General features: G+C 37.8%; 1 protein-coding gene and 2 pseudogenes across 3 annotated transcripts; all 3 read left to right on the top strand.

Moving 5' to 3' along the window:
- On the top strand, positions 1-25,537 carry LOC146520045 (cytochrome P450 2K1-like). The gene is made up of 10 exons (XM_085155696.1): positions 1-224; positions 21,406-21,716; positions 21,815-21,977; positions 22,061-22,210; positions 23,586-23,746; positions 24,075-24,254; positions 24,338-24,479; positions 24,575-24,759; positions 24,859-25,000; positions 25,081-25,537. Exons 2-10 carry the CDS (start codon positions 21,522-21,524, stop codon positions 25,266-25,268), a joined length of 1,506 nt encoding a protein of 501 aa, XP_085011822.1. The 5' UTR covers positions 1-224; positions 21,406-21,521; the 3' UTR covers positions 25,269-25,537.
- On the top strand, positions 307-4,202 carry LOC146520047 (cytochrome P450 2K1-like; annotated as a pseudogene). Its single transcript, XR_014873573.1, has 8 exons — positions 307-501; positions 616-1,011; positions 2,362-2,522; positions 2,858-3,037; positions 3,121-3,262; positions 3,358-3,542; positions 3,642-3,783; positions 3,864-4,202. The product of XR_014873573.1 is annotated as a cytochrome P450 2K1-like (transcript).
- Positions 12,598-19,214, top strand: LOC146520046 (cytochrome P450 2K1-like; annotated as a pseudogene). Its single transcript, XR_014873572.1, has 8 exons — positions 12,598-12,897; positions 13,049-13,211; positions 15,672-15,818; positions 15,942-16,102; positions 16,500-16,679; positions 16,784-16,925; positions 18,439-18,623; positions 18,726-19,214. The product of XR_014873572.1 is annotated as a cytochrome P450 2K1-like (transcript).
- Positions 25,538-26,473: the final 936 nt, after the last annotated feature.

Here is a 26,473-nt window from a genome sequence, read left to right as displayed (position 1 = left end):
AGATCTCACCTTGGGTCAACACACCTGAATCACATGATTAGTTCGTTACCAGGCCTCTGGAGAACTTCAGGACATGTTGAGGAGCTAATTTAGCCATTTAAATCAGCTGTGTTGGTTCGAGGACACATCTAAAACCTGCAGGGACTGAGATTGCCCACACCTGGTCTAATCTGTAGCGTCACCTGCATAAGTGTGGGGCAAAATTGGCAGAAAAGTAATTTCTTGTTCTGACATGCCGACTTGCTGCCAGGCGTTTCAGTGGGGAGTGTTTGTTTCTGAAAAGCAGAAGAGGAAGCTTCCAGGATCATGCTTTAAGAGCTTTTTAAGTCCTCCACTTCCGTTTTGCTTTTGGGGGTCATCACTGGCGTGTTGATCATTCAGATTCTTTTATCCAGCTTCAGCTCTAAAGAAAGGAGAGAGCCTCCAGGACCCAGACCTTTTCTTCTGCTCGGTAACCTGCTGCAGGTCGATCTCAAGAGGCTCGACAAATCTCTCTTTGATGTGAGAAACTTTAAAAAAAAAAAACTTAGACAATACAATTTTGTGACTTTGTTGATTTTGTCATTCTTGTTTCGGATTATGAGTCTCACCTATGTGCACATGATTTCTGTTCAGCTTTCTAAAACATATGGACCAGTGTTTACAGTCTACTTTGGACTAAAGAAGGTCATAGTCATAGCAGGTTACAGGGCAGTCAAAGAGGCTCTAGTAAACCATGCTGAAGAGTTTGGAAACAGAGAAGTCATGCCCATCTTCTATGACTTTAACAAAGGACATGGTAAGAAAATCCTCTTTGAGTTAGTGACTTTATTTATTTTCTCATTTTCTTCTTGTTAAAAAGTCAGTTTTATCTGCTTCCAGGAATACTATTTTCCAATGGTGACTCGTGGAAGGAAATGAGGCGCTTTGCTTTAAGTACCCTGAAAGATTTTGGAATGGGCAAGAGGATTAGTGAGGGAAAAATCATTGAGGAATGTCACTATCTGATCCAAGAATTCGAGCAGCATCAAGGTAACATGAGCTCTACTGAACAATTTGACAAGTTCAAACACAATCACATAGGTTAAACAAGTGACTTAGTAACCTTAGCAGAGAGGAATATAAATATACCAACGGCCATTTCATTAGGTACACTATGCTCGTACTGGGTTAGAGACGATTTTGGGCTCAGAAGTAGTTTAACTCATCATGGCACAGATTCAACAAGGTGCTGGAAACATTTCAGATTTTGGTCATTAACGAGACGGCATCACTGTTGTAGATTTGCCAGCTTCACGTTGTGGATTTAAATCCCACATCCCAAAGGCACTCTATTGCATCTGTTGACTGTGAAGGGCATTTGAGTACAGGGAACTCACTGTGATGTTCAAGAAACTATAAATGAGCTAAGCTTTGTTACGTGGTTAACTTGTTGGAAGCAGCCACCGAACAGGTATATCATTCTTGTAAATTAATGGATATAATCAACAATACTTGGACAAACGGTAGCAATTTAAAACAAAACAAAACAGAAAATTTGGTACTAGTGGTCCCAAAGTGTGCAATGAAAATACACCTTTACACAAACCACCAGCATGATGGATCCATGCTTTCATGCAGTTTACACCAAATTCCGACCATACCATCCAAAGGTCACGACACAAATCCACACTCATTTGCCCGGGCAACATTTTTCCAGTCTTCTCTTGCTCAATTTCGGTGTGTCTGTGCAATCTGTAGCCTTAGTTTCCTGTTCTTATCTGACAGGAGTGACACCTTGTGTGCCCATCTCTCGCTGTTATCCCATCTGCTTCTATGGTTAACATGTTGTGCATTCAGAGATGCTCTTCTGCATACCTTGTTTGCAACACATGGCTTTGTGAGTTACCATTGCCCACCTCTTAACAGTTTGAGAACTGTTTGCTGGATATTTTTTCTTTTTTGACAATTTTTATTTTTATTTTTGGAAACCCTTTAGTAGGTTTTGCTGGAAAATCAGAATAAAAACGTCATCCTCATTCTGATGCTCATTTTGAACCTCAGCAGGTCTTCTTCACCATGTCTACATGCTTAAATGATAGTGAGATTGTTGTGTTGACAAGCAGTTGTACAGGTGTGCCCAATAAAATGGTCAGTGAGTGGATATTAACATTATTTTGTTCAACTAACAATACATTTACATTTTTGGCTTATGATGTCTAACTTCACAATAATCCTAGTTTAGTTTAAATAAAAAAAAAGTAACCTTAACACTGAGTCAGAACAGCCAGTATGACATTAATGCTACATTATCTCAAAGTGAGCCTAAACTGAGGTATTTATAATGTGTGGCAGTACATTATATATTTTATATCTAATTATTATAACTATCTTTTATTACAGGGAAAGCCTTCAACAATAGGCAGACACTAGTTTATGCTGCTTCAAACATTATATCAGCTATAATGTTTGGAAAGAGGTTTGAATACAAAGATCCTGTCTTCCAAGCTACGGTGGAAAGACTCAATGAGTCCATCCATCTGACGGGATCAGCTTCCCTTCAGGTACTTGTATAAATTCATGCTGACATGGAAAATCAGCACAGATATACATTTCTTCTGAAATTAGAAGATTTTCCTTATTTTTCCAATGAATTCATTTAAATGTTAACAAGACAAACATGTGCAATTAATAGCACAACAATGTGTAGAAAAGCATCATTACACATCTTCAAACATAACGAAAAAGGCAAATATTCCAAGATTATCAGCATCAGGTTGAATAGGTCAAAATTTGAAACCCATGTTCAAACAATAAGTAAATGAGGCTCAACTGAGGCTCATGATTTTCATAGTTATGTTTTCTGGCTATAATTTATTTGTATTGGTCACTCTAACAGATATACAACCTAGTTCCGTGGCTGGGTCCTTTTCTTAAAGACTGGAGGGATTTGATGAAAAATGTTGAAGACAACAAGGCGGACATGAAAAGGACCATAGGAAACCTTAAAGAGACTTTCAACCCTGAGATGTGCAGATGCTTTGTTGATGCGTTTCTGATTCATAGGCAAAAACTGGAGGTGAGGTATCAGTGGTCACTCCACTCCTATACTGTTAATGTTGTTCATTAACAGCATTTACTCTTCTCCATATGTCGTGCTAGGAGTCTGAAATCAAGGATTCACACTATCATGATGATAACCTGCTCTACAGTGTGATGAATCTGTTTGCAGCTGGAACCGAAACCACAGGAAATACACTTCAGTGGTGTCTGCTGTACATGGCCAAGTACCCTCATATCCAAGGTGCAGAAATTCCTCGCCAGGCTTGTTTCAATTTACATGAACTTAAAAAAAGGTCACATATTGTCAAATTTGATTTATATTTCATTTACATGCAGACCAAGTTCTGGAAGAGCTGAACAGGGTGGTTGGAAATCAACAAGTTTGTGTCGAGGACAGAAAGAACCTGCCGTACACTGACGCTGTTATCCATGAGTCACAAAGACTCAGCAACATTGTTCCCATGGCTATTCCTCACAGAACCAGCAGAGATGTTTCCCTTCATGGATATTTTATCAAAGAGGTTTGCTGCTAACATTTATTCCAATTAACACAAATTAGTTTTCTTTCTTTGTTATACATTAACTTACATTTTGAACATTATGCTTTACTTCTGCTACAGGGAACTACTGTATTTCCCCTTCTCACTTCAGTCCTATATGATGAGAGTGAATGGGAGAACCCGTTTACTTTTAACCCTTCTCATTTCCTTGATCAGGAGGGTAAATTTGTCAGGAGAGATGCCTTCATGCCATTTTCTGCAGGTGCCATTAAAAAAAAACAATAAATAAACATATCTTATGCTTGCATATACCTAAGACCATTTTCACCTCTGTCCTTGCAGGGCGCAGGGTGTGTCTCGGAGAAGGTCTGGCCAGAATGGAGATCTTCCTGTTCTTCACGTCTCTCCTTCAGCACTTTCGATTCACGCCCCCTCCTGGAGTTTCAGAGGATGAACTGGACCTGACACCAGTTGTGGGCTTCACACTCTCTCCTTCACCTCAGAAGCTGTGTGCTGTCAGACGCCAATGAAAAAGAACCAGAAACTTTTGATAACTATGTGTTTTTTCTTATGAATTGGCATTAGTCTATAGAGTGAAGTACCTGTAAATCTAATACACAGTGATGGTATTCTATGTACTGACATCTACTTTAATGAACGAGGATATGTAGACTAATCTTTTTTTAATGAAAAATTAAGACCAATAAAAAGACTACTGCTTTCAAAACAGTCTTTTTATTGGTCTCAATATATCTACGCTTATGTTTGTATTGTAAATAAAGTAAATCCATGCTAACACACAGTTTCTGTGTTTAACTACTAAATGACACGTATTTTTTGTTTTTCTCATGACTTTAACTCCAATCCAACAAGCAGAAATGAAGACCACACTAATTCAGAGTTCAGACATTTAAACTGTATCAGTCTTTGTTATAGTGTTCACTTACTTAATAACATAACATGTAAGCCACAAACTAAAGTCTCTTTTAGTAATTCCATGAGAAATTGAATTTAAAAGACAAAATAACCTTTGGCAACCAATAATAATGCCCACTGATTTTGCTCTTTCTCCTGCACAGTTACATAATAGATATAAGCCTGGTGCTCAACAAAGTAGCAGTTTAGAATCAACAGAAATGTGATGAGGAATATGTTTCTGTGACACCACGGGCACACAAACAGCCTAGTGAACAAGAAGCTGATAGCATGCAATGGTTAACCTCCAAAACCACCACATCGCTTTCAGACACTTTCAGTTAATGACTGTTAGCTTCTGTCATGGGAGGTTGCAACAGCTGAGTGGTGCTTCGACCTAATGCATGTAAGTCCTGCCTGCACATGTCTTCATGTCCTCATCTTTGCTACATGAACATCTGCACATGAACTATTCCTGAGGTTATCCAATTAATTCATAGTTTTAGATGACTGTGAAAATAAATACGTTCATGGTATTTAAAGGCATTAAGCACAGGCTAAACTGTGTGGCTACAGTAGGCAATGTTGTGGTCAATGTACTCTGATGTCCATGTAACTCATGATACTCAAAGAATTGTCAATGTAACTATATGGGAGAATTTGACAACACAAAAAGATGGTGGTAGTAAGTTTTTTGGTCACTTTGTGTGGAACCTGTCTCTTGTGGACTTTGTGGGGCATGTATGAGTTACTGCATCATGCAGTTTTTATTGTGAAACGTACCTGATCGTATGTTTCCAACACACATAGTGTATATTTATATAAGGCAATAACACATAAATAGAGTTCAGTGTTGCCTGTTGGGCAACAAGACCAAGGACCTCAGTTATTGGCTTAGTGACATTTTAGCATGTGATATCAGAGAGATAAGGCAAAAAATTATGAGCTTTTTCTTTGTTACTACCGGCCAGTGAAAAATAAATACTCAACATATCATATGCAAACATGTACACTATATATTTTGTGTATAATTTTAGGAATTTGTTTTTACACATTTTAGCAGGTCTGTTAAAACTAATGCAGACAAATGCATTTCTTTCATTTTTCTCTGCAGAGCAGGTTCACGAGGAGCTGAGCCGGGTAGTAGGAAGCCTATGGGCTCAAATTGTGGCCATAAATATTTTGTACTTGTAAATCAGTTCTGTACTTGTAAATCAGTTTTGTATGTGTAAAAAGAATTTGTGTGTGTGTAAAAATCATCTGATTGGTCAATGTCATGTCAATCACAAATTTAACTATCCAATCAGAGAACAGATGGGTTTGGCTATTGAATTCAATTTTCAATTCAATTTTATTTATATAGCGCCAAATCACAACAAAAGTTGCCTCAAGGCGCTTCATAGATATAGAGAAAAACCCAACAATCACATGACCCCCTATGAGCAAGCACTTTGGCAACAGTGGGAAGGAAAAACTTCCTTTTAACAGGAAGAAATGATATGGTGATATCATTTCTTCCTGTCTACAAGGTCATTAAGATAAGATGGGGCCTTATTATTTAAGACCTTGTATGTGAGGAGCAGGATTCTGAATTCAATTCTGGATTTAACAGGAAGCCAATGAAGGGAAGCCAATACAGGAGAAATATGCTCTCTCTTTCTAGTCCCTGTCAGGACTCTTGCTGCAGCATTTTGGATTAGCTGAAGGCTTTTCAGTGAGTTTTTTGGACATCCTGATAATAACGAATTGCAGTAGTCCAGCCTGGAAGTAATAAATGCATGAAGTAGTTTTTCAGCGTCACTCTGAGACAGGATATTTCTAACTTTAGAGATGTTGCGCAAATGGAAGAAAGCAGTCTTACATATTTGTTCAATATGTGCATTGAAGGTCCTGGTCAAAAATGACTCCAAGGTTCCTCACAGCATTACTGGAGGCCAAGGTAATGTTAATAGTAATAGTTAAATTTGTGATTGACATGAAATTGGCCAATCAGATGAAAGGAAAAAAAATAGGGTCAAAATTTGTACTTGTAACTATGAGTTTCACACATATTTTTTTGGCTAAGTCCACATACAAATCTTTTTTACGCGCACACAAATTATTTTTACACATACAAAACTGATTTACAAGTACAAAATATTTATGACCACAATTTGGGCCCATAGATGCCAACAAGTTTGTGTAGATGACCGGAAAAACCTGCTGTACACTGATGCAGTCATTGACGAGAGTCAGAGAGTCTGTTCCTCACCAATCTAGCCAACATGTCACCTTCAGTGGATACTTTATCAAAAAGGCCAGCTGCTGTACCTAAATATATTTTAATAGATATCTTGATTCACTTCTGATAACCTGAACTGGTTCTGTAGATATACATCTACATGAAAAATCTTCTTGGTTTCCTACAGGGAACTATTGTGTTTCCCCTTCTCACCTCTGTCCTGTATGATGAGAGTGAATGGAAGAGCCCACACACTTTTAACCCTTCACATTTTCTGGACAAAAAGGGTCAATTTGTCAGGAGAGATGCCTTCATGCCCTTTTCTGCAGGTATGACAACTTTGATAAAATGTACACTTCCACAGACGTGATTGGATTTAAATGAGTGTAAACTGCTCTTGCAGGTCGCAGGATGTGTCTCGGAGAAGGTCTGGCTAAGATGGAGCTCTTCCTCTTCTTTACCTCCCTCATTCAGCGCTTTCGTTTCAGGTAATTTCAATTGCACTTTTCTATCAGCTCAACAAACATGACAAACACACAAAGTGTTTGCGTGCAGTTTTTTCTCAAAGTGTGTCGCTAGCTAAAGGTCCAGCTGCTGTATTTCACAGGGAGAGAACAGAAAGAGAGCTAACTTCACTCAGAGATGGAGAAAGATAAGAAAGATAGGAGAGGAAGAAGAGAGGTTAGATTCAAAGGTAAGGACTGCTCAAAGGTATCTGATAAACTGGAAATTTAAAGCTTACGTGTAAGACCTCAGGTTTTTGAATCAGATGTTGTTTTTGTACATGTGACATTATGCTTTTTCATGTTGTGAAACACGCTGTGAAACAAACTGAGGTAGACTAACTTTATTATCTAAAGGTTACATGAAAACCTTGCTGCAGGTTAGTGCAGGATAAACAGGTTAGTTTGTTGTACTGTGAAAAGTGAAGAACACACTGCTCTTTAAGAACAGTGTGTGACTGGTGCACAGTGGCTGTGGTTTCATGCGGAGAGTTGGGCTACATCAAGTGTAGCAGGGAGTCATCTGAATTTTAGCTGATAATGCTGAAATCCATTGATCAAATTCCACCTTCATATCAACCTAATACTATCTGGATAAAAGCCAGGATAAACAGTGCACTGTAGAGGATGGTTGAATCCAGTTGTGTACATCCACAAAGAGCAGCAGGTCAGCTGATCATAGCCTGTACATTAAGAAAATCTACTGAAGCTCTCAAAAGAAGACATTGTGAGTTATGATTCTTTTCCCCACACTAAACCATTACAACCGATTTTAGGGTTCTCCCACCTACTGAATCCCACGTTAACCCTTGACTGAACACATTTTCCTGTTTAGAGAAACAATGTAGGTAACAGAAAATATTTTTCTTTAATTGGATTAAAAAATGTTAGACTAAAGTTTCCCATCTACTGATATTATTTTGTCATTATGTTAACATAGCACAAGGTTCATTCAGCTTTGGACAGAAATGGAAACATTTACTTTTCAGTTCAGTTCATTATTTATTTCAAACTTGTACACAATCATTACAAAAATTTATTCAATTTTTTGTTTGAAAAGGAGTAGGCAGAAGTGTATACTTATTTTCTTTGAGTCTTAAATTAAACAAACAACATATGAAGCAGAAGTAAAGCAAAGCAAAACAAACAAGCAAACATACACACAAAAAACCAAGAAATAAACAGGTCTCAAAACAGTTTAGTTTCTTTCATATAAATAAAGACAGAATGTGTAAATTTACACACTGACAATTTATGAAACAAACAAATGAACAAACAAATAAACAAACAAAAAACCCACCATTACCAACAACATTACCGTCCTGGGTTAACCCCGTTTTCTTCATTCTTATAATTTTTTAAATTAGGTTTTTATATTTTATTTTAAACTGGTTTATGTTGTTACTTCCTTTTATTTCTTCTGTTAGACTGTTCCATAATTTAAATCCTGCTATTGAGATAGACATACTTTTTAAAGTTGTTCCAGCACTTTGTATTTTTAAATTCCATTTCCCTCTTAAGTTATACCCATCTTCTCTTTCTATAAACAATTTCTTTTGGAAGTATTTTATTTCTTACTTTAAATATTCTTTGTGCTGTTTTAATCTTCACCAAGTGTTAGAATTTAATAGATTGCATTTGGACAAAGGGTGCATTTGTATGGTTCCTGTACCCCACATTATTTATTAATCTAATGGACCTTTTCGGTATTATAGTTATTGTTTGTGTATTACTTTTGTATGTGTTTCCCCAGATCTCTACACAGTAGCTCACATATGGCAGTAGTAAAGCACAGTATAATATGTGCAGTACTTTCTGATCCAATATTTGCTTTGCTTTCTCCAGGATGGCAATGCCCCCCGTGCCAATTTCCCCCGAACATAAATAATGTGTGGTTTTCAACAGACCTTGTGGTCAATGATTACACCAAGAAATTTTATTTCATTTACTATTTCTAAGTATACATTACCAACCCATATTTCTACTTTGATGTTTTGGTTTCCAGATAACATACATTTGGTTTTATCTAGATTCAATGATAATTTATTTATATCAAACCACTACGAGTGGTGTCGGGAAAATAACCTGACTCTCAACATCAGCAAAACTAGAGAAATGATAGTGGACTACCGGAAACGACCAGTCAGGGAACACCAGCCCATCCACATCAACGGTGTCAAGGTCGAAAGGGCCAGCAGCTTCAAATTCCCTGGAGTCAACATCACCGAGGACTTCTCCTGGACCCTTCACACAGACACTGCTATCAGGAAAGCTCGCCAGCGGATTTACTTCCTGAGGAGGCTGAGGAAGTTTGGCATGAACGCCAACATCACCTCAAATTTCTACAGGTGTGCAATCGAGAGCTTGCTGACGAGCTGCATTACAGTTTGGTACGGAAGCTGCTCTGCCAGCAGCCGTAAATCACTATAGAGGGTGGTGAAGGTAGCAGAGCACATCACTGGCATGAGGCTTCCTGCCATTCAGGACATTTATCTTCAGCGATGCCTCCGTAAAGCACACAGCATCATCAAGGACCAGATCAACCCAGCACATCAGCTATTCTCCTTGTTACCATCTGGCAGACGTTACAGGAGTCTGTCTGCTCGGACTACAAGACTTAAAAACAGTTTCTACCATCAAGCCATACGACACCTCAACCACAACATTTAAACACACACACACACTCCACAGGACGCACTCAGAAGCTACCCTGCAGCTTCACAAGTACTCTGTACAATCTGCACTGGTCACTCCACTTCATTGATATTTATATATTTTTTTTAAAATACTGCAACAACTGCCACAAAAAATAAAAACTTTTGTACTGTTCAGTTTGTACTGCTGCTCATTCCTGTGCAATATCCCATCTGCCCCCCCCCCCCCGCCACATTCCTATTTAAGATTTTCTTTATTTAATCACTAGTGTGTACATATATATGTATATATATATATATATATATATATATATATATATATATATATATATATATATATATATATTTAGTCAGTTAGCTGTAAATCTCTTTTTTCTTTTACTACATCCTATTAATATTTTGCTCTTTACTATTTTTCTATTTATTTTTTATTATTTTATTTTATTTTATTTTTTTCTACTGTAGCATTCTGCTGAGTGACTGTCTTCTGCTCGTCAAATACATTTCATTGCGATGTTGACCCTGTGCTAACTTGCATATGACAAATAAAACTGAAAACTGAAAACTTCTTTAATATTGTTCATTCTTGTGTGATCATCTCCAAACATTCTCCTGTGTGAAAACATTCTCCAAAGAGCTATTTTTACTTTCTTTCATCAGTACATTTCAGAGCCTGTACTTTTTTACTTTTACTTGAGTAAAGAAGTTGAATCAGTAGTTTTACTTTTACTGGAGTATTTTCTTTAGCAGAATTGTTTTTACTGCTACTTAAGCACAGAATTCTGTACTTTTGACACCTCTACAAAGGAACCCTTTATTTCAGCCACTTCTAATAAGTAAAATAAAATTTTAATACACACAATGAGTTCTGTCATTCAAATTTGGGATCACCAACCAGAATTTTGTTCTAATGTGTGCTTTTACTAATTGATCAACACGATACATTGTATTTGTGCATCATGTCACTGTTTTTGTCTCTGACTGTTATTTTTAGAGTGTGATTTGTTAGAGGTTTATTCTTTCAATTGCAGAAAAATTGAGACAAATTTTGTTTTCTGCAGATAAATTTGGAAATGTGCATTTTCAATAACGGATCTAAAATGGCAATAAACTAAAGTCTTTAGCATTTCAGTTTGCTTTTTGCATGCAGTGAAACACATCATGAACATAAAGAAGACACACTTTTACCAAAACAGTGAAGATACTACAAATGGCATGTAAAAATACAGCATGTTGGATCAGGTTTAGATAGGTATTCTTACATTGTACTCTAATTTATTCAATATTTAAATCTTTAGTGCAACAAACCTTTGGAGGAAACTGAGCTCTATAATGAACACTCACAGTCCAAGCCATTAAGGGTCAGATTTAGGGTCAACCGTTTTAATTTGTTTTGTTTTGTTTTTGTTTTTAGTCAATAATTTATTAACAGCGTTATCTTTTCCATTGGTGCAACCTTTTAATTTCTTTTTTTAAATTTACCTATGTTGTGTCTATGTTTAGTAGTTAATATCCAGGTAATATCCTTAAACATATTAATCTACAGTCTTTTAACCTTTTATTTACATTACTTTTGGTTTTCAAGGTTGAGGACTCATGCAGAGAATATCTGCTTATTTAAAAAACAACAACTGGTTTATCACCTCTTTAAAAGATCTTTGTATAAAAGATGGATGTATGAGAACATTTACAGTTATTTATCTAAATATCCAGTTTGAGGACTCAGTGAAGAATTGAAGAACAGAGTCAAGGCTTTGGCGCTTCCTTTGGGCTTACTTGTTGTTCCTGCAGTATTTAAAAATAGGATGGGAGGCAGAGCCTTCAGCTTTCAGGCTACTTTTAGAACCAGCATCCAGTTTGAATGGAGGCAGACACCCTTTCTACTTTTAAGATTGGGCTTAAATCTACTGATAAAGCATATCGTTTGGACTGGTGACCCTTAATCCTCCCTTAGTTATACTGCAATAGGTCGACACTTGGGGAGTCCCATGATGCACTCACTATGTGTCTTTACACCTCTCTGCATTTAATTGTTAGTTATTATTAATCTCTGGTTCAATTCTACAGTGTGTCTTTGTCCTGTCTTCCTCCCCTCACCCCAACTGGCAGTGGCAGCCTAGTTCTGCTGGAGTGTTCTTTCTGTTAAAAGCAGGTTTTTCCTTCCCACTGTTGCCAAAGCACTTGCTCATAGGGAGCAAGACTGTTGGGATTTTCTTCTGTTTTCTTTGTAACATCAAGAACTTGAATTGAATTGAATTAAAAATTCATAACAGCATTTATCACAGCCACATCAGGCACAATGTAAGCTGTGCTCTTTCAGCATTCATTTAAATACTTACCTCCCAAAATGTTGCACTCTGTAATGGAAACTCCAACCAGAAGCACTATAACTCCTTCCCATTTTCACCCAAACACACCCACAAAGAAAAAAAGTTTCTTTTTCATACTAAGGTGCAATGGTGACAGTAAGGTTAAAATAAGTAAGGCGTTGTGAAGAAATCGTGATCCCATTCTTGGAAGCACAAAGAAGAGGTGGAAGAACCTAACCTGGATGACTTTTGAGAAGATTAGTCTTTCCCTTTAAAAGTTGCAGGGGATACATATTCCTTCACACTTTGTGTTTCAGTATTCATAGTTTACACTGAGTGTGCACAAGTTTATTGACATCAGAGTGTCTGAGAGATACCCTTCTTGGTCTTTTTATCAGCCACTGGAAAAAGCCATGCAGTGTTTAATTTTTGCAAAGGCAGTCAAAATCTAGGAGATTGTAAAGATATATGACAAAGAAAGCCTCCTGCCCCTGCAGTCTGGGACAAAGCAAAGTGTGTTACCTGCAAGGACAGCACAGAGGAGAACCATCAACATCAGAGCAAATGGAACATTTTGGGGATTTTATCTTTTTCATTTTGTTCAGTCCCACCACAATGCTGGGAGCCGTTGTTCTCCTGCTTGTACTTTATCTTGTTTCTATCATTTTCATCTCTAAGGAAAAAAGAAATGAACCCCCAGGACCGAGACCTCTGCCCCTGCTTGGTAACCTGTTGCAATTAGATCTCAAGAGACCCCACAAAACTCTGTGTGAGGTAAGGTAACTCTTCTCAAGATCTGAATTAAAAGAAGCCAGTTTAAACATATTACAATACCTAATGCTATGTTATGGCCCTAGCAGTGTCTCCTGTTAAATGTTAGGGGAACGTAACATGCTATTTTTTTTTTTTTTAATGATTCTTCCAGCTTTCAAAGGAATATGGCTCTGTATTTACTCTTTACTTTGGAACCAACAAAGTCGTGGTCCTGGCTGGATATGAGACAGTCAGAGAGGCACTGGTCAACTATGCAGAGGAGTTTGGAGAGCGCAACATCTCCCCGATACTTAATGATGTAAACCAAGGTCATGGTATGATTCTTTTATATTGTGGTTTATTAAGTTTAATTTCATGTTCACAAATCATCCAGGTTTTGTTATTTGTGATCACTAGAGATATAAGAAAACATGATAGAAACAGGCTACACAATTAACAGCATGTTTCCTCATGTTTTGTGAGTTGACCAATATCATGAAGTCCAGGTTTCCTTTCAGTCAGAAAACTAATATTACTAAATAATATTTTAAAGGTTTAGTGGTGCATATTCCTTTGTTCTTGATGTCTGCTGTGAGTTAAGTTCTGCTGTTTGTGACAACATTGTGTTGAACTTTGAGTTCAGTTGATAGTTGGCTTATAATAACATTTCACCAATGACACATATGGAAACGCCAGATCAAAAGTGATAAAATGACTCTGAAATAAAAAAACAAAAAACAAATAAAGACCTACTGAGTTATGTTTGAAATCTTTCAACTAGGGTGATGTTTCTTTGTGAAGAAACTTCAGCACAATAGCACACATCACATTATCTGCTGCCTGCAGACTTATCCATGTTTGAAGGTATTACCACATGATTGGAAAACCTTGGACTGACTTTTTGAGTTGATAACTACAGTCATCTGACCTCTTACCTGATTGCTGATGTTAAAGTAAATTTACCCATGAACAAAGAAAAAAGATATCCAGGTCTGTTAAACATGCTCTTTTCTACCGGTCACAGAGTTTACACTGACTTGTCTGCATTTCAGACCTGTCACTCACTATCATGAACTAAGCATCTAGGAACACACAGGCACAAATGTAATCTTCAAAAAAATAGGTTTCATTATACCCCCAAAAGGACAAGATGATTACAAAAAATTTAAAACGACAAAAACAAACTTTTTTTTTTAGAACCAAGTCGGCCCATAAAAGAGGTTAACCTAACAACACTCTACTCAAAAGTCACTTAACAAAACATAACTCAACAAACTGACCTGCCCCAACGAGAAAAAGCTCCAGTTATATAGCAAATGAATAAATCATTATATACCCCAAAGGTGAAAACTAGAGAGATAACAGCTAACCCACATTTAAGAAGAAGCCCATTCCCCCTACATGATCGCAATAGATGGTCCAGTCCGTTTTATTGGCTTCTGCATTTAAACCAGCTCCACCCTCAGCCTCCTCTTTCAGCCAAACCAGGAAAGACTGGTGCGGAGGCCAGGTAACTCAGAAAGAACTGAAATATATTTAATATAACACATACCCATATAAAATAACAAGCAATGCAAAACAGAGTCTATGCCACCATTTGCACTATAGCTTAGTGCTGTCATGCATTACAACATACTGCGGAGAATGAGAAATACATACTGAAACACATCGCTGCCAATACATTAAAAATGAGTTTTATTTTATGTATATTTTACACAGCTTCTCAACTGGTAGAAACAGGGCTGAATGTCTCTGTTATCTGCAGGTCCATCAGAGTCACTACTCAAAAAATATAATGATTTACACATTACTTATTACTTTTGCAGTATGCCACTTAATTTCCTGCTATATAAACGAATTAATTACACTACTTGTTACATTACCTTCCCGTTACTCTGCAAAATGACATGAAACACAACAATCACATAATTACGGTTACTACTACTACTACTGAGACATCAACAAGTAGATAAGGAGGCTTCAGTGCTGCAAGCCTGATTGCTGACCACTGACTCTGTAATCTGTTGAACTTCGGACTCTGGCAGCTGGACTGGGGTTACTGGACAGCTATGATATGACTTTAGATTTTTGGATGTTCAGTCTTTTGCACATTTCTATTGCACAGGTGTGTCTGTACTGTCTACTGACTGTATCGTTCTGTTCTGTCTGGTGTTGCACTGTCTTTGTTTTGTTTTTGGCTATTTTTGCAATTTTGGACATTGCAATTTATGTAGTCCTGTGTTGATTGTCTAAGTCATGTCGCACCTTGATCTTGGAGGAACGTTTCACTTTGTACTGTACCACATCATATGGTTGGAATGACAATAAAGCCACGAGACTTGACTTGGATAGCTTTATGTTAGCATGCTGTCTTTCCTCCTCTTGAACACAAACGGAAATCAGTTTATAGCGTGTAAAAAGCAAGTTTGATATCTTGTTCTTTCTATTTGTCTATTGTCCTGCAGATAACTAAAAAGGTGTTATAATGCAAGTAAAGACATAATTGTAATTGTAATGTAATTACTGAATTTTGTAGGATAACACGTTTTAGTACGTTACTGAAAAATCTCATGAGATTACAGTAACGCGTTACTTTGCAACCTGTTTCAAAGTTAACATGTTCACCTAACGGGCAGGGAAAGATTCCCACTCTGAAACCAAGTGGAACACGCATCCCTGGGAGGGTTGTATCAGGATGTAAAGGGTCACAGAGCAACAAATTAATATGTTAAACCCAACACTGCTTGTAAACTGTAATTAACTGACCCTCTGTTGTAAAATTTTATGTCTTGTAGGGATTCTGTTTGCAAATGGAGAATCATGGAAAGAGCTGAGATATTTTGCCCTCACCACCCTCAAAGACTTTGAGTTTGGCAAAAGACTTTCTCATAAAATCTTGGCAGAGTGTAGCTATCTCATTCAAGTGATCGAAGAGCATAAAGGTATGGAGATAGCATGTATACGCAGTGTTAAAACAAAGACCAATTTAATTTTGCTGAGGTTTGTTTTAATGCTATTAGAATTAATTATTAATGTCTTAATCTTGTCCACATGTTGGGTTACAGGAGAACCATTTGATACAGCACTTCCAATAAATTATGCAACAGCCAATATTATCTTCTCCGTTGTGTACGGATGCAGATTTGACTACAATGACCCGATATTCATAAAAATGGTGAAGCGAGCCAATCATGCCACGTGTGTCACAGGTTCTCCATCAGTCCAGGTTTGCTTTTTCACCTCCCCCTTTTTTTTTACTCTCTTTTTTAAAAAAAAAAAGAATGACATAAAATATTAAGTGACTATTGTTACCTGTGTGGCATAAACTGAATGGTAAACATCTGATTTTATGTTGAATCAGACTCTGTCTGTATATCAGTTAACAAATTTATACTTTTGGTGAAATATATTTGGAGTGTTTTACTGTTGTCCATTGAGCCAAACAAAAATATTCACATGTCATGATGGGAAGGCAAAATATAAAATAGTGATTGAAAGCATAAAGTGGTCACAAAGATACGGAAAATACCAAATGTATACGTAAAACAATGCATGACGATGGTGCTTTTGTAAAAATGAAAGCATTACTTGAATCTTTACTTTGTTACTGTTTAATTTTACAGCTTTATAACATGTTTCCCCGGCTGTTCAGATGGATTAAAAACCATCAGGTGGTGTTAAAAAATGTTGAGACGACCATCAGAGATGTAAAGTATTTAATTACGGACCTGAAAGAGACACTGGACCCTGACATGTGCCAAGGGTTTGTGGACTGTTTTTTGATTTGGAAGCAGAAAGAGGAAGTAAGACAGCATGTTTTGTCTTTTCTAACATTTTAAAAAGTGGCTCAGTGTTCAAAACAGTGTTTCAGTTTTGTTATTATACCTTTTCTTTTTCATTTTTTTAGGAATTTGGTATTGACGATTCTCACTACAGTGAGGAGAACTTCATATTCACAGTGATTGACCTGTTTGTTGCTGGTACTGACACCACAGCAGCCACACTGAGATGGGGTTTGCTGTTAATGGCTAAATATCCACACATACAGGGTAAGGAGGTAGAACTCTCCTCCAGAAATTTCATTTCTGTTTTCATAAAGCCCCTCAGCCATTAGAAAACTGAATAGTTTCAAGATAGATGTCGACAAAGGCAAAAAAAAAAATACCTTTCATCAAGGTATTTCATGCATACAGGAGTTTTGGTTTAGCCACAGCTCTTTGTCTTATGGTTTCCATACTACAGACTTAATGGCAGGATAGTGTTGGTTAAAGTTTAATGTTCAGCTCAGGTAAGTACAACAAGGAACTCAACAACAGGACCAAACACACGACTCAAAAACTATGGTTAATTTTCTAGAACTTCATTTCCTTTCCAGTAGGTGGAGGGTTAGGGTTTCCTAAAGCTAAAACTTAAGCTTCGCACAGTGTGAGAGTGGAACAGGCAGGTGCCCTTAAGAATGAGCAGGCTCTTGCACTGGGAGTTGATCTCTCCAGTGCAGGATGATGGATAGGGTTGATAGTCTTTTAGTTTACTTACCTGGAAAACCTAAGTGGCCTGAGCAATACTACTTCACTGAGAAGTCAACAATCTGGCAATGAGAGGAAAAAGGAGCTGGGGTTAGCAGTAAGTATCCACTGATTTCCGTTCCTCTGGCAGTATTTCAGTTTCTTCAGTCTTTGTTCTATGCATTTACCTTATAGTATAAACTCTTCAGTTAAGAAGTTGTAAAAAGATAATACATTTCTGATATGAAATCTTTTGTTAAACTTTCAGTAAATGTTTATTGGAGCCTGCTTTGACAAAGATACAGCTCTTGAGTCTTTTTCAGCCTTTACAGATCCTGATTTTAAATTTAAATTCTTCTTAGTGGGGGAAAAAAAACACCTGGTTTTTCTATATTGGGACTATCATAATGTGTTGGGCCAGACTCAAACGCAGAACTTGTGCAAGTTAAGTGATTTCATTTACAGTGACGGTGAATTGTGCTATTTACAAAGTCTTTTAGCTAGTCACAATTCAAGAGTCTCTTATTTACAAAGTCCAACAAGGGAGGTGATTCCAAACTTCCAGAGCTGAAGGGTTTCCACAGGAAATATGAGTTAGAAATCTTTGTACACACCCCACTATTTATTTGTAAAAAATGTTTGGAATCATGTATGATTTTCGTTCCACTTCTCACGTGTACACCACTTTGCATTGTCTTTCATGTGAAATTCCAATAAAATCGATTCATGTTTGTGGCTGTAATGTGACAAAATGTGGAAAAGTTCAAGGGGGCCGAATACTTTTGCAAGCCACTGTAATACGGCAGTCTGCTCCTGAACTCATGATGGAGAGTTTGACTGTCCCACTCTGAGCTTGTGTCTCCTAGAGACCTCTTCCTGTTAAAAGGGAGTTCTTTCTCCCCACTACCACCAATAACTTGTTCATAGTGGATGGTCTGATCTTTGGGTTTTGCTCTGTAATATTGTAAGGGTTTTGTGTTATAATATAAAGTGATCATTGATAATATGTGGTAAAATGAATGCAGACAAAACCTATCTATTTATTTTGTGTCTACAGAGCAGGTCCATGAGGAGCTGAGACATGTAGTAGGAAGCCGAAAAGTCAGTGTTGATGATAGGAAAAACCTGCCGTACACTGATGCAGTCATTCACGAGAGCCAGAGACTGGCTAATATTCTACCTGTATGTCTTCCTCACCAAACTAGCCGAGATGTCACCTTCCAGGGATACTTTATCAAAAAGGTCAACTGCTCATCCAAAAAAAATACCCTTTAATAGATATTTTGATTCACCTCTGATAACTTGAATCGCGCATCTATGTTAAATGTGCTCTTTTGCCTACAGGGAACTATTGTATTTCCCCTTCTTACTTCCGTAAGATGAGAGTGAATGGGAGAGGCCACACAGTTTTAACCCCTCTCATTTCCTGGATAAGGAAGGTAAATTTGTCAGGACTTGCACAGACATGACTCGTTTAAATAAGCGTAAACTCTTTGCATTTGCAGGTCGCAGGATGTGTCTCAGAGAAGGTCTGGCTAAGATGGAGCTCTTCCTCTTCTTCACCTCCCTCGTTCAGCGCTTTTGCTTCACTCCTCCACCTGGAATTACAGAGGATGAACTGGATCTCACACCAGCTGTGGGATTCACCACCCCTCCTTCATCTCATATGCTGTGTGCTGTCAGTCGCCAGTGAGCGAGGGCTTAAGCAGGGCTTCTCCTAAGACCCGAACTCTTCCATCGCATGCATTTTTAATTTCTCTTTGATATTTGGGCATATTGGGACCCGATGAATGTAAAAACAAAGAATTACCAGATTTTGTTTTTACCTCATTTTTGTTTCTAACAACAATTTTCAGATTGATGTATTATTTTGGTCTGGAAAAGAAGAAACTGAACTTTCCTTCGTCTGTCTGTAATGAGCACAGTGGCTGGCTAGCTCTCTTTCCTTATTAAACCAGCCAAGATTTGAGTTTCCAGGGAAACTTTATCGAACAGGTTAACTGCTGCAGTTTCACTACTTGACAATAAAATCTCGCTCTCCTTTTTCCCCCGCCTCTCCGGTTTGGTTCTTTTGCCATCAGAATTATTGTCTAAAGGCAAAGAAAGATGCCCAACAGATTTACTTTACCAAATGGACCATCCCTGCCTTGCCCTATTGGTCTTTTTGATTCACCTTTGCTTTTATTGTTTATTTTATTTTATTTTCACTTGCTAAATACGGGACAGATTTGACTGGGGAAAAGAAAGGGGAGAAAGAAAGAGGGAAAGAAAAACAGCGGGGAAGAGGGATGGGGATAAAGGGCAAAAAACAAAAACCAACAAAATAAGCAAACAAAAAATACATATATCAATCACCTGGATCACCTGTTGAGAAAGAAAAAAGAGAAAACAAGCAAAAATCCAGCACAATATAATAAACAACATCATCGTGATGATCTATGTGAATATAACAGTAAATACTAAATATTGAATATTATTGTGCAGCACGTAATATCGACAGCGCACAGTGTGCTTTGAGGTAGGCGCCAAAAAGGGTGTAGTTTGTGTATGTGAGCACCCGTGTGTACACCTGTGAGCATGAGCGTGCTTGTATTTAAAAGTTTCCTTCATGTAATGATCTGCTAGAGCAGTGGTCTGCAACCTTTAACACCCAAAGAGCCACTTGGACCCTATTTCCACGCAAAAGAAAACACTGGGAGCCGCAAATACTTTTTGAAATCTAAAATGAAGATAACACTGTATATATTGGGTTTTTTTTTTTTTTACCTTTATGCTTTGTGTGAACAACTAAAGTAAGTAAGTAAAGTTTATTTATTAAGCGCTTTTCACAGAGAGGCAGTCACAAAGCGCTGTACACAAAGATTAAAATAAACAATACAATCAATAGACATTATACACAATGTAAACGATCAAATGTAAATAATGTAAAGAATATAAAATACGTAGATCAACAAAAGGCTTGTTTGAACAGAAAAGTTTTTAACTGCTTCTTAAAAGAATCCACAGAGCAACTAAGGTGTGTTGCTTATGAAATCCATGAAGTGCTACAGAGAAAATTACATTTTATTTATGTAATTAACACATTTTGAACTCTTAAAGAACTATAACAAAAGGAAAAACACCCAGCTGAACTAAAATGATCCAGTAAACAAAAACTGTTGTGAGCCGCCACCCTTATATCGCCTTTGGGCTTTTGGAGCCTTTACCTGACTTTTAAAAAGTAATTGGAAAAAAGCACTATGCTGCTAATAAAGGAAAAATAGATATTTGCAAAATTCTGCCTAAATATGTATTTTACCTGGTTAATGTGTGTGGCGGGGCGTGGTCTGCAGCGCCGCTGCAGGGGAGGCGGACGCACCTGAGCTGCACCCGCAATCACGCCTCGCCACCTTAAAGTCTATGCTCTCTCTGCTGTTGTGTTGTCAGGCTGTGAGCTGAAAAGCTACAGCCGGCTGTATGCGTACAGCAACCGTGTGTGAAAAGTGGTCAGTAAAGAGATGCTGAAAAGCGTGTTCATGCAAACATCGTCGGGTCTGCCGTGATATGTTTACAATAAGACTTATGGTCCCGAACCTCTGCGCACAGCATCTGCAAATCGGGGCTTTCATCTTTACGCAGGACTTTAAGCTGTCATCTGTGAGGCGTGAGCGGTGTTTGTTTTAACATAGTTCATGGTGGAGCTGCTGACATAATGTGGATCCGAAAATCCATAACTGGCCTACCTGGGGTCGAAAGTCTCGATAAATGCACGGCGTTTCGGCGGGTATACCGGCTTCCGCGAGTGTGACGCTTATTTTGAGCGGTGAAAAAATAATATAATATAATTTTATTTTTATATTTCAAAATCACAATAATCTTCCAATTTAGAACTACAAGTTTAAAAAAGAACTAAACACAAATAAAATACACTTCAGCTAAATACTTCTAATTTATTTTCCCAAACCACCCGGAGCCGCAGTATAAGGACAAAAGAGCCGCATGCGCAGGTTGCTGACCCCTGGTCTATTCTGTAACGTCACCTGAGTTAGTGACATGCCGACTTGCTGCCAGGCGTTTCAGTGGGGAGTGCTTTACACTCAGTGTTAGAACACTTGTGAAAGTGTTTGTTTCTCAAAAGCAGAAAAGGAAGCTTCCAGGATCATGTTTGAAGAGCTTTTTAAGTCCTCCACTTCAGTTTTGCTTTTGGGGGTCATCATTGGCCTGTTGATCATTCAGATTCTTTTATCCAGCTTCAGCTCTAAAGAAAGGAGAGAGCCTCCAGGACCCAGACCTTTTCTTCTGCTCGGTAACCTGCTGCAGGTCGATCTCAAGAGGCTCGACAAATCTCTCTTTGATGTGAGAAACTCTTTGTTTACAGTTTTGTGACTTTGTTGATTTTGTCATTCTTGTTTCGGATTATGAGTCTCACCTATGTGCACATGATTTCTGTTCAGCTTTCTAAAACATATGGACCAGTGTTTGCAGTCTACTTTGGACTGAAGAAGGTCATAGTCATAGCAGGTTACAGGGCAGTCAAAGAGGCTCTAGTAAACCATGCTGAAGAGTTTGGAAACAGAGAAGTCACGCCCATCTTCTATGACTTTAACAAAGGACATGGTAAGAAAATCCTCTTTGAGTTAGTGACTTTATTTATTTTCTCATTTTCTTCTTGTTAAAAAGTCAGTTTTATCTGCTTCCAGGAATACTATTTTCCAATGGTGACTCGTGGAAGGAAATGAGGCGCTTTGCTTTAAGTACCCTGAAAGATTTTGGAATGGGCAAGAGGATTAGTGAGGGAAAAATCATTGAGGAATGTCACTATCTGATCCAAGAATTCGAGCAGCATGAAGGTAACATGAGCTCTACTGAACAATTTGACAAGTTCAAACACAATCACATAGGTTAAACAAGTGACTCAATAAACAAAATACTTAGTAACCTTAGCAGAGAGGAATATAAATATACCCACGGCCATTTCATTAGGTACACTATGCTCGTATTGGGTTAGAGACGATTTTGGGCTCAGAAGTGGTTTAACTCATCATGGCACAGATTCAACAAGGTGCTGGAAACATTTCACAGATTTTGGTCATTAACGGGACGGCATCACTGTTGTAGATTTGCCAGCTTCACATTGTGGATTTAAATCCCACATCCCAAAGGCACTCTATTGCATCTGTTGACTGTGAAGGGTATTTGAGTACAGGGAACTCACTGTGATGTTCAAGAAACTATAAATGAGCTAAGCTTTGTTACGTGGTTAACCTGTTGGAAGCAGCCACCGAACGGGTATATCATTCTTGTAAATTAATGGATATAATCAACAATACTTGGACAAACGGTAGCAATTTAAAAAAAAAAAAACAAAACAGAAAATTTGGTAGTGGTCCCAAAGTGTGCAATGAAAATACGCCACTACACAAACCACCAGCATGATGGATCCATGCTTTCATGCAGTTTACACCAAATTCCGACCATACCATCCAAAGGTTATGACACAAATCCACACTCATTTGCCCGGGCAACATTTTTCCAGTCTTCTCTTGCTCAATTTTGGTGTGTCTGTGCAATCTGTAGCCTTAGTTTCCTGTTCTTATCTGACAGGAGTGACACCTTGTGTGCCCATCTCTCGCTGTTAGCCCATCTGCTTCAATGTTCAACATGTTGTGCATTCAGAGATGCTCTTCTGCATACCTTGTTTGCAACACGTGGCTTTGTGAGTTACCATTGCCCACCTCTTAACAGTTTGATAACTGTTGTTTGCTGGATTTTCTCTTTTTTGACAATTTTTTGTAAACCCTTGAGTAAGTTTTGCTGGAAAATCAGAGTAAAAACGTCATCCTTCATCCTCATTCTGATGCTCATTTTGAACCTCAGCAGGTCTTCTTCACCATGTCTACATGCTTAAATGACAGTGAGATTGTTGTGTTGACAAGCAGTTGTACAGGTGTGCCCAATAAAATGGTCAGTGAGTGGATATTAACATTATCTTGTTCAACTAACAATACATTTACATTTTTGGCTTATGATGTCTAACTTCACAATAATCCTAGTTTAGTTTAAAAAAGAAAAAACAAAGTAACCTTAACACTGAGTCAGAACAGCCAGTATGACATTAATGCTACATTATCTCAAAGTGAGCCTAAACTGAGGTATTTATAATGTGTGGCAGTACATTATATATTTTATATCTAATTATTATGTATCCCTATTTTTTTATTACAGGGAAAGCCTTCAACAATAGGCAGACAATTGTTTATGCTGCTTCAAACATTATATCAGCTATAATGTTTGGAAAGAGGTTTGAATACAAAGATCCTGTCTTCCAGGCTATGGTGGAAAGTCTCAATGAGTCCGTCCGTCTGACGGGCTTAGCTTCCCTTCAGGTACTTATATAAATTCATGCTTACATGGAAAATCAGCACAGATATACATTTCTTCTGAAATTAGAAATTGTAAGATTTTGCTTATTTTTCCAATGAATTCATTTAAATGTTAACAAGACAAACATGTTCAATTAATAGCACAACAATGTGTAGAAAAGCATCATTACACATCTTCAAACATAACGAAAAAGGCAAATATTCAAAGATTATCAGCATCAGGATGAATAGGTCAAAATTTGAAACCCATGTTCAAACAAGTAAATGAGGCTCATGATTTTCATAGTTATGTTTTCTGGCTATAATTTATTTGTATTGGTCACTCTAACAGATATACAACCTAGTTCCGTGGCTGGGTCCTTTTCTTAAAGACTGGAGGGATTTGATGAAAAATCTTGAAAACAACAAGGCGGCGATGAATAGGATCATAGGAAACCTTAAAGAGACTTTCAACCCTGAGATGTGCAGATGCTTTGTTGATGCGTTTCTGATTCATAGGCAAAAACTGGAGGTGAGGTATCAGCGGTCACTCCACTCCTATACTGTCAATGTTGTTCATTAACGGCATTTACTCTTCTCCATATGTCGTGCTAGGAGTCTGGAATCAAGGATTCACACTATCATGATGATAACCTGCTCTACAGTGTGATGAATCTGTTTGCAGCTGGAACCGAAACCACAGGAAATACACTTCAGTGGTGTCTGCTGTACATGGCCAAGTACCCTCTTATCCAAGGTGCAGAAATTCCTCCCCAGGCTTGTTTCAATTTACATTAACTCAATTTTTTTTTACATGTTGTCAAATTTGATTTGGATTTCATTTACATGCAGACCAGGTTCTGGAAGAGCTGAACAGGGTGGTTGGAAATCAACAAGTTTGTGTCGAGGACAGAAAGAACCTGCCGTACACTGACGCTGTTATCCACGAGTCACACAGACTCAGCAACATTGGTCCCATGGCTATTCCTCACAGAACCAGCAGAGATGTTTCCCTTCATGGATATTTTATCAAAGAGGTTTGCTGCTAACATTTATTCCAATTAACACAAATTAGTTTTCTTTCTTTGTTATATATTAACTTACATTTTGAACATTATGCTTTACTTCTGCTACAGGGAACTACTGTATTTCCCCTTCTCACTTCAGTCCTATATGATGAGAGTGAATGGGAGAACCCGTTTACTTTTAACCCATCTCATTTCCTTGATCAGGAGGGTAAATTTGTCAGGAGAGATGCCTTCATGCCATTTTCTGCAGGTGCCATTAAAAAAAAAACAAAAAAACAAAAATTTTATGCTTGCATATACCTAAGACCATTTTCACCTCTGTCCTTGCAGGGCGCAGGGTGTGTCTCGGAGAAGGTCTGGCCAGAATGGAGATCTTCCTGTTCTTCACGTCTCTCCTTCAGCACTTTCGATTCATGCCCCCTCCTGGAGTTTCAGAGGATGAACTGGACCTGACACCAGTTGTGGGCTTCACACTCTCTCCTTCACCTCAGAAGCTGTGTGCTGTCAGACGCCAATGAAAAAGAACCAGAAACTTTTGATAACTATGTGTTTTTTCTTATGAATTGGCATTAGTCTATAGAGTGAAGTACCCGTAAATCTAATGCACAGTGGTGGTATTCTATGTACTGACATCTACTTTAGTCTACATATCCTCCTTGATTAATCTTTTCTAATGAAAAATTAAGACCAATAAAAAGACTACTGCTTTCAAAACAGTCTTTTTATTGGTCTCAATATATCTACGCTTATGTTTGTATTGTAAATAAAGTAAATCCATGCTAACACATACAGTTTCTGTGTTTAACTACTGAATGACACATATGAAATGTTGCTGTGGCGTGGGTGTGGTCTCTGGCCAGCTGCAGAGGAGGGGTGACACGCGCTGTGTCCCATTTCAGGGTCTGCACGCTTGAAGTACGCATTTCAAGTGCGGTTACGTCACCGCCACGCGACGACGGCTGTCCCAATTCGAAGTGTACTTGAAATGCATACTCCAAATGCGCCGTCGATTTCCCCAAATATCAAGCGTGGTCCGGTGCATGCTTCGTGGTCCCATATATCCCACAATTCATAGCGTAGCGGTGGGTGTGGATAATTTTGCCGCAAAATACGGCAGAAGGGAGCGGCCGAAAAGTGAACTGTCAAAAGTAAGTACTGAATATGACGTCACTTATTCATGTGCGAATGTTTAATAATGAAGAACATTAAAACATTGCTGTTGGCCACATGTCGGCAAAGTTATGTGACACTAGTGATGTTTGTACTTTCAGCATTAACTTGGTTTTAAAGCCTCTACTTCTAAATATACATATAGTCGACCTTAATCTTACAGAGAATCAGATGATTTTATGGATAATTAAAGTCAGTCATATATCCACAAACACAACAATCTGAAAGTCAGTGATATAGATTTTATATATATATATATATATATATATATATATATATATATATATATATATATATATATATATATCAATCATAATAATCTGACAATACTATAATATTGGCCATATTATATTTACATTACCATAGTGAGATGACTTTAGTCTCATGAACAACATTAACTAATTATTATTTACTAGCTAATCTTAAATGACTGTTCAGTACAGAAATGAAGCCCTTGAATCATGTTTTACAGTCCTGTGGTCTCAGCCTCAGATACTCAACTAATCAAAGTGATGTCATGACAAAAATGAATGACCAACAAAACAATTTTCTC

This window comes from Neolamprologus multifasciatus, chromosome 4 (genome assembly GCF_963576455.1).
Source record: "Neolamprologus multifasciatus chromosome 4, fNeoMul1.2, whole genome shotgun sequence".
NCBI lineage: Eukaryota > Metazoa > Chordata > Actinopteri > Cichliformes > Cichlidae > Neolamprologus > Neolamprologus multifasciatus.
This window is presented reverse-complemented; position numbering and strand designations above follow the sequence as displayed.

Coding starts and splice junctions, on each gene's coding strand:
- LOC146520045 (XM_085155696.1), top strand. CDS start 21,522: ATGTTTGAAGAGCTTTTTAAGTCCTCCACTTCAGTTTTGCTTTTGGGG. Junction 22,211..23,585: donor AGAATTCGAGCAGCATGAAG/GTAACATGAGCT, acceptor TTTTTATTACAG/GGAAAGCCTTCAACAATAGG. Junction 24,480..24,574: donor CAAGTACCCTCTTATCCAAG/GTGCAGAAATTC, acceptor ATTTACATGCAG/ACCAGGTTCTGGAAGAGCTG.